Source organism: Brachypodium distachyon, chromosome 3 (genome assembly GCF_000005505.3).
Source record: "Brachypodium distachyon strain Bd21 chromosome 3, Brachypodium_distachyon_v3.0, whole genome shotgun sequence".
NCBI lineage: Eukaryota > Viridiplantae > Streptophyta > Magnoliopsida > Poales > Poaceae > Brachypodium > Brachypodium distachyon.
This window is the reverse complement of record NC_016133.3, coordinates 31,098,898-31,107,578: the sequence shown is the minus strand read 5'-3', so window position 1 is coordinate 31,107,578 and position 8,681 is coordinate 31,098,898. Positions and strand designations below refer to the sequence as shown.

The following is an 8,681-nucleotide window of genomic DNA, read 5'->3' as shown; positions in this document are numbered from 1 at the left end:
CCAAGTCAGTTTAATCAAGTTTATATAATTATCTTCAACATCAACAACTCTAAATAGTTTTATTAAATCCGTGATGATATATATCTTTATAATATACCTATTTCATATTGTAGACATAAATATATTTTTCCACAAACTTGGTCAAACTTTTAAGACAAAGCTAAAACATCTTATAAACAAGGTCAGAGAGAGTATTTTATTTTAATGCATAAAGAAGGTGCCACAAGTTCAAAATGAAACTCTAATGTTGGTCAATCAAGTTAACGCAGCAGCTTCACCTAAAAAGTTTGCAACGAGACGCTAACTTTTCGGCTCACAACTGTCAGCGTACATAGTCAGATGTTGTCTGTCCACTCAATAGGCAGAAGCTCTGCATGCTTGTCTTCTGTCAGTCTGCACTGCTTGAGGATCAGCACGGCCCGGCTTGAAGTTGTTGCCTGCAAAAGATGAATTGAAAAAGGTCAATCCTACAATTCGGACACACTGAAATTGAATTTTCATTAGTAATCACATTTCAGTAAGTTAGGTGTCATAAGAAATGCAGCTAAAAAAGGGGCGGAAGGGGAATAAGGGGACAGATGAAAGAAAATAGATCAATTATTCTTTCAATAGTCAGCTAACAGACATCGTTGGAATGTATTTCAACCAAGTTTCCAAAAAAATTAAATGTACCCAGTTGTGAAATCCTCCAGACAAAGACCCACAGAAAAGATCAAAGCAGCGTTCTCCCATTGCCTGGACATCTATGCATGCCCTTCCAAACCAATTTTTCTTTGTTTCAAAAAAAGAGAAAGATCCAGTTGCAGGTGAAGTGAAAAACTAGATAGAAACTCCAATTCCTCGACAATGATATCGATGGCATGTACAAAACTATACATACCACATTGTAAAGTGAAATACATTTGCGCAGAGCTTCTTGGAAATGTCGATAATCGGACTGAAACAAGCAGATCAAAGTCAGCTAAGGTACAAAAGTTAAATTAGGTATGAAGAATGGAACACACTCAAGTATGTCAAAAGCATGTCTATTTGACACGATCTAAAGTTTGGAATTTGCAACTTCCAACCATAAAGCAAAGTTTGGCATACATCTACGAATAAAACAATAATCTCAGTGAGACCCTTATGATTAGTGCCTAATTCATTTAAATAACAATCGATCAGTTTAAAAGGCTCAGTAGCAATTTCCCATTAAAGTAAATCCTTCATAATTTTTAACCAAATTCAACGATATCTGGATGTTAATGCTATGTTGCAATTATGATCCAAAGGTGAAGGTGCATAGCTCACAAGGATATAACCATTATGCATTATATCCCCACAACATCTTTTCCACATGTGTGACTAAAGTAGGTCACACTCATAAATTAGCAGAGTAGTGCAAACCTACCAAAATACCATTAAAGTTCAGATACCTTATGGGAAGCAGCTTTTAGTTTGGATACCAATGTCTCCAGCATTTCAAGTTTTGCACCCAGCCTCATAACAGAAGGAAGATAGAGACCAGGTGCACAATCCTCAACCTGCATAGAGAATCAAGATGGTTGATAATGGCCAGAAAGAAACAAAAATAACCAGGAATGCTTGATTTAGCTTTATAACTAATATAAGTGTTCATGTTCGGAAAAAAAACTAATATGGGTGTTCAAAAACAAGAGAAAGGGAACTTTAACTAAGTTGTAGGATAAAGTAATCCTAATAAACCTACACTAACACATATAATTCACTCCCACCTTTATAAATGTAAGTCGTTTTACAGTTAATTATTTTTTTACGACGATAAATAGCTTAGCATATCAGCTGTGGTATCTATGGTTGGAATTTGTAACTCCCAACCATGAAGCAAATGTTTGACATAAGTATACCAATAAAACAATAACTTCAGAGAGATCATTATAATTGGCGCTACAATTTTTTATATAAGAACGATCAGTTTATAAGGCTCAGTAGCATTTACCTATTGAAATAAACATGTCATAACTTATAACCAAATTCAACTGTCTAAATGGTATGCTACATTGCAATTGTGGTACGTAAGTAAGGTGCATAGCTCACAAAGGTAAAACCAATAGGCATTATGTAACCACGACGTTTTTCCATATGTGTGACTAAAGTAGGCCATACATAGAAATTAGGAAATTTGTGCAAACCATTAGAACTTTTACCATACACAGAAATTAGGATATTACACTTACCCTATGGCCAGTAGCTTTGAGTTTGGATATGAATTTGTCCAACCTTTCAATTTTTTCAGCGAGCCTCACAACAAATGGCAGATAGTGACTATGCAGATAACCCTCAATCTACAGAGAAAAACAAGATGGCTAATAATGCCTATGAAGAAACAAAAATAACCAAATTGTGGCAAATGAAAGAATCACATCCCACCTCCTCAATATGAAGTTGGCTATAATGTATCTGGTTGCATGTATTCGTCAACTCCATAACAGAGTTGAGTACCGAGCAGATCTAAAGAATGCAAGCCAGTATATTACAGATAAAAACCTCCAAAATACATCTAAAAAAGACTGAAAGCAAGGGATATAAAACCTGCGGCTCGTAGATCTCATCTTCAATTTTCTTCAAAAAGACATAAGGTCCACTGCCATCCAAAGAGTTGTCAACTTGTAACCGGGATAAACATTTCTCAGTTTCCCGCCTAAGTTGCATAACATGGTCACACTTTGCGTCCTACAAAGTAGCAATATACTTATCAGAAGTGCCAGGTACCTAGTCCAACAAATATTAAGAAACTAGAATGAAGGGTTGAGTTGAAAATATATAAGCAAAAAAGTAAAAGTAAACAAGACTCACTTGGACAATGCAAAGATAGCCTTCAGCTTCATCAAACTTAAGCAGACTGAGCTTTTCTCGTTGGGTCATATCCAGCTTTTCCTGATGAATTTGATTGTTCCTTTTGTGAAATTCTTTTATATATCTGTCATAACTCTTCAGGTGTTCTCCCTTAGCCTTGACCATATCCTCCATCACTCTGCAAGCTCCAAAGGCATGTAAAATGTTTAACGAGCATAATCACGGGCATGCGCCGTTTACAAAATAAACAGAATCATTATTAAGAAAAATGTAACTTGAGCGGATCTTCTATTATTTTATCTGGGTCTTTAGCAATATATTTATTTGAGGACACCACCAATTACATATTTCAGTTTAGCTTACTTATGTCAGATCGTTCAAGGGCCAGATTGGAATTAATGTACCCGGACTGACAATGAACTTTTATTTAGCTGTAACAACAGTGTAAAGAGAAAGTGTAAACTGCTTGTGCTATGGCTCTAACGTAGATGGTACTATTTTAGGTAGCATGCTGTATACAAGATATAAAACAAAATAAAGCTAGAAAGTCATTCCACAGCCAGAAAGACCCGAAATAAAGAGTACAAACACAAATATGCCACAAATACTTGAGAAACACAGGGTACACAAAGCTTCAAACAACAAATGGCAGAAAAGGATGCATCCAATAGTCCTTTTACCTTTCCAGTATGATTTTGGACCCCTTCAACTTCCCTCTTGTTTGAGAAGTAAAGTTTGAGGCTTCCAATGCGATCTGATTCTCCGACGAATCACATATCTGTCAAACAGTTCCAATGATAAATTTTAGTAGTTTTCAGGGATAATTGGTAAAAGTCTTTAGTCTTGTCCCTGTCCCTCCCTTACCTATTCTCTTTTCAATCAGGTTTTATTTTATTTCATCTCTATGTTTTATACGGAGTATATCACTATCAGAAACAAGACGTACAGACTACAGAAGAAATTTCGCGTGACAAAGTGCTGAAGAAACACTGTAGGCTTAAAAGAGCTGACCTTATATTGCCACGCAGAGTCACTAGCAGAGGCGTTCATTATGCAGTCGGCAGCCTTCGACGCCGTGCCATCTACACAGAACAAACAGCTGTTACATGGCGGCAACTCAACATGAACCAAATGCTTGAGGGGTGGGGATTAAGAGAGAGATACCTGGAGGGAGGAGGATGTTCCGGGCGGCCTCTGTGCAGAGGAGTAACGCCGGCGGCGATTTCAAGCCAGAGAAATTCGCTGTAGATCCCGGAGGAGGCGGGGACTGCGGAGCATACCCCGGGGGAAACGGCCGCGGCTGATGAGCATATCTTGTTCTTCTTCTCTTGCTCGGAGGGGGGTAAGGAGGCGGTGACCGTGGGTCGACGGGTGGAACTGGAACTTGAATCCCGTCCATCTCGATGGTCCACAGACAGTGCTGCGTGCCCGGGAACTGAAGTATTTGGTCCCAGTACACCCTCCCAAGTCCCCAGTAACCCCACCACCAGCCAAAGGTATTGAGGTAAAGTACATAGGCTCGACCCATGAGTTCGCCGCACCCGCAAATCATGACCATATATGTGTAATCCCGTTCATTCGCAGGAGGAGACAGCTCGTATATGAGTTCGAACGGAAAAATGGTGTAGTCCGATCGGACCCCAAAAGTGCCAAGCACCGGATGACCCATACACACATACTCGTGTATCTGCTCGAAGCTCAGATAATCATGGGCTTGGTAGTTTGATATGTTAACACGTTCGAAACCAAACCAATCTTCAGAAGTGGCATAGACTCCTTGGGTCCGAAACAGCTCCAATGCATTTTGTACTCTCCGCTCTTGTTCTGGGTAGTAGAGGTTGTCCCACTCATCTAGAAACGTCTGGGTGGATAGCTCGTAATCCACAATGAAGGATTCATGGTGAAACGTGGTCAAAGGTGGCACCAGTAAACCATTGCGAATATTGGTGTTCCTTACCACCTGCGCAGCGTACATGCTGGATTCCAGGACGCAACTGGGGCGATTGCCCTGGTTTCTGACGGGCGGAAGCCGATCTACCCATGAGACCTCCCAGGTCGCCATTTATCCTGCATCCAGATTTCCAGAATCAAACACAGCAGAGCAGAAAGGAAGTTTGAGATACGGGCTTTAACATAATTCATGCAGCAAGCTAGAGCGACGGCAAACCGCAAACGAGAGCAAAAAGATCGATCGACCTCCTCAATCGACGGCAAACAGAGCAAAATAGCAAGCTTGAAATGCAGCGGCGACCGTGCCTCGCTCGCTGTGGCATGCACACCTCTTCTTTGACGCTGGCTGACTATTTCTAGCGCAAGATAAACTTTTTCTAGCGCACAGAGAAAGATCCTCAACTCTTTCAAGCGCAGATTTCAAAACCATCTCTTCCAAGCGTAGTAACTCAGATCAACTCTTTCTGTCGCGTACCCTCTCAAGATCAACTCTTTCTACCACGCACATGCATATCAAGATCAAATTTTTCTACCGCATACCCAAAGATCAACTCTTTCTAACACGCACTTCCATCAAGATCGATCAAAACTCTTTCTACCGCATACCCCAAGATCAACCCTTTGTATCAAGATCAACTCTTCCACGCATGCATCAACTCTTTCTGTCGCATACCTCAAGATCCACCCATATTCTACCCGCTGTGCCGTCTATCTACCCAGCACCAGCAACAAATCCGGCCGGCCGGTCGGCCGGCAAGGAAGATTAACTCAAGAACAAACCAACCATAGGTAGGAGAAGTCGGGGGTGGGGGGGGGGGGGGGGGTTGGGGGGTAGAGTTGGTACCGTAGCAGGCTGCTCCGCCGAGAGGGGTGCAACCGATGAGAGGCAACCTCAAGATGAGAACTAGCTAGGGTTTTGGAGGCTTTCTGTGGAGGAGGCGGCGGTGGAGATGGAGAGGATCCGCGGTGCCACTTTATAGAGAAAGGAGGAGGAGCATCGAAACCTGAGTGGGTGAAGCCGTGCGCGGAGAGAGAGAGAGAGAGAGCGCGCTTGGAAACGTAGCAGGCGGGAACCAGGGATTAGAGGGGTTGGTGGGCCCAGCGCTTCTAATAAAGATCATTTACTGGCCCCACTAGTCTGTCACTTCGCTCCGTTTAATACGTTTAGTCGAGTCAGATCGCTAGCCCCGGATTCTGTTGATGCTGCTATACTCAAGCAGTGCAAACATGATTAGCAACGGTTTAGTTACTGCACAGATCACATTCGAACCCGGGTAGAATAATGCACTCTCCTAGAATAGAATGGGATATATCAACGAGGCCAAAATATGATTGGGATGGAAGACAAGTATATGCTTTTTTTCGTAATGTGCTATCGATTGGGTGAAATATGATACTCGTATTTTATCCCATGCTTATTCCTTTCCAATATACTCCTTCCGATTCTAAATTGTTGTCGAAAATTACATGTATATATCTAGATACATCCATATATGGGCAAACTCGAGTCAAGAATTTAGGATCAGAGGGAGTACAGTACTGCTTTTGTCTTTGTTAAGTGGACATTGCTAATTTGTCGCTAACTGTTGGAACTTGGAAGACACTCTAGGGATTTAACACTTAGTTGCATAAAACGCACCAGTAGAGTCAGAACAATTTGCACATATTTTAGACTGCTGTCCAATTTATGTCTCTAGCTCTATATGTCTGGAGCTTCCTTCTTTTGGCACAAGTTTGAGATGATCCTGTGGTCCCATTGGATAACACTTACATTCACATCTAATTTAATAAATGTCTCTGTACATCAATTGGAGTTCTAAATATTGTGTTTACAGTCCTTTGACATAGTTTTCATTAAGAGAAGTGTTGTGACGACATGTTCTTATCCCATCTAACCCTATCTACGCACTTAGTTATTCTTTATATGGCATGCCAATTTATCTGCTCAAGATGCTTCTGATCATCAACTGTGCTACTTGCTGCTTGCAGATTTTGTAATCATTTTCCCTTTCTGGCTGTTAGCTATACAACCATCTCGCTTTTAAGTTTTAACTATCCAACACTGGATATGAAGAAGATACTCACTCTTCAAGGTGGACAAGCAGTATACAGGTTACCCTGAATAAATAACTTAGCAGCGAATCTGGAGTTCAATTTGGCTGCAGTGCTTTTTGCAGTTAAGTCGCACCAACTCTGAACTCCATGTGTTCAGTACTTGATACCTGGAGTTTTGATACATTTTCTTATCTTTGATTTGCAGAATATATCTAGTAAATAAGCTGCAAACATTTATGATGCATACACAAGGGAAGGAAGGAATCAACTTTTTGCTGTGTTTCAACTTTCAAGGGGATGGGGGATAAACTGGTAACATATGAGTGGATGTTTTCTTCTTATTTTTTCTACAGTTATACAAAGTTCTTAGTGGAAGATCTTTATTTGGTTTATCGTGGTTCCTACTGTCAAAAATAGCGCACAAGATCAGGTTATTTTGTCACACTAATCTGATAACCCCCCTTGTGTTATGACCTGCTACTGCATAATCAAAACATTACTACTCCCTCCGATCCATAATAAGTGTCGCTGATTTAGTACAACTGTTGTTATGGGTCGGAGGGAGTATTAGATTTTGGGAGTAGTTCATGCAATTATAAAATCTGCTCTGGTATTACAGCTGCTTTTTTAAAGAAGAAACTTTTAGTCCCGGGTTCATCCAAAATTTAAGCAGAGCACCAACTCCGGGCATACCTGAAAGTTGAAGGGGTAGAATTTTGTATTTGCTGCATACAATGTAGAGGCATTGTTGTATGAATTCATGTTTCTTTAGGTTTCATAATAATTGAGTATGTAACCATACTTCAGTGATAGATGCAGGTATTTATTGATGGTTTGATTTCACTTGCTTTCTTATTGTCAGCTAGAGCCAGATAACTATTTAAGATATTGCAAGGAAGGTGTTCCTTCACAATCGTGTGGCTTTTATCTGTCAGCGGTGGTTGCTAGATGTTTGTTTCAGTTTTTATTTTAGTCCCTTAACTTGATCTAGCACTATCTCCTCACATTTATTGAAGTAGATTGCAAAATATGAAACCCAACCCCAAATATTTAGAGTTTTCCACTAATAAGTAAACAAATCAGAAACCTCTTTGAAGACTTCATTTGAAAATAATTATTGTTTTAGCTTATGTTGATGCTGTCATGCTGCAACCTGCATCGATCTCACATTCTGGCATCTAATTTGCCTGCTTTATGTCAGCAAAGCTTTCCAATTCAGACTTCATTTTAAAATATGTTATATATTATCAAGTATATCCCTTATAATTGGCTAACTCTACCAAGTCAATCAATATTTTGTGCTTGTGTGTCGTTCCAAAATTCTTAACCCTTCCAAACAATCTTGAGCATTTCAGGGAGGGACATGCTAAAAGCTGTCCAATGCCAGTCTGCCTTTTGCTCTTTGTTTCAATTTCAGATTCTAGCAACCTTTTGTGAGATGCTCGTGTTTGTGAGGTAAATGTTATAGCAATTGACATTAAAACCTTAGTTTTTTTGCCACTCTGTAAACAGTTGGCTGGTTTTGTAACTCCAGCCATTCCATCTGGAGTTGAATTCCTTCAACGTAACCAAGAGATCGAACCGTGTGGTTCAGTATCCAGTTAGAGCTATATAATGGGATGGGTTTAACTTTAACCTGTTCATCTATAGCCTATCATCAGGAGCTGATAATGTCTATAAGAAGCTCTGCTCTACAGTATTTACTGCCCAATGGTGCAACTTTTCTTCTTCATTCCTTGTTTCATAATTTTATGCACCTTGTTCTCACATATGGAATACCTCCCGAAGTTTTCAAAGAGTCCAAAGCGGCATATGTAGAATTTTTATTTGAAGCAAGTGGTCCGAGCAGAGTGGTGCATGAA

General features: G+C 40.2%; 1 protein-coding gene across 1 annotated transcript; it reads right to left on the bottom strand.

Moving 5' to 3' along the window:
* Positions 1-225: 225 nt before the first annotated feature.
* LOC112271934 lies at positions 226-4,322 on the bottom strand. Its single transcript, XM_024462205.1, has 10 exons — positions 3,979-4,322; positions 3,826-3,896; positions 3,495-3,592; positions 2,815-2,992; positions 2,551-2,691; positions 2,389-2,469; positions 2,196-2,303; positions 1,416-1,523; positions 881-937; positions 226-437 (listed from the first exon to the last, which is right to left on the bottom strand). Exons 1-10 carry the CDS (start codon positions 4,211-4,213, stop codon positions 336-338), a joined length of 1,179 nt encoding a protein of 392 aa, XP_024317973.1. The 5' UTR covers positions 4,214-4,322; the 3' UTR covers positions 226-335.
* Between the last annotated feature and the right edge of the window lie 4,359 nt (positions 4,323-8,681).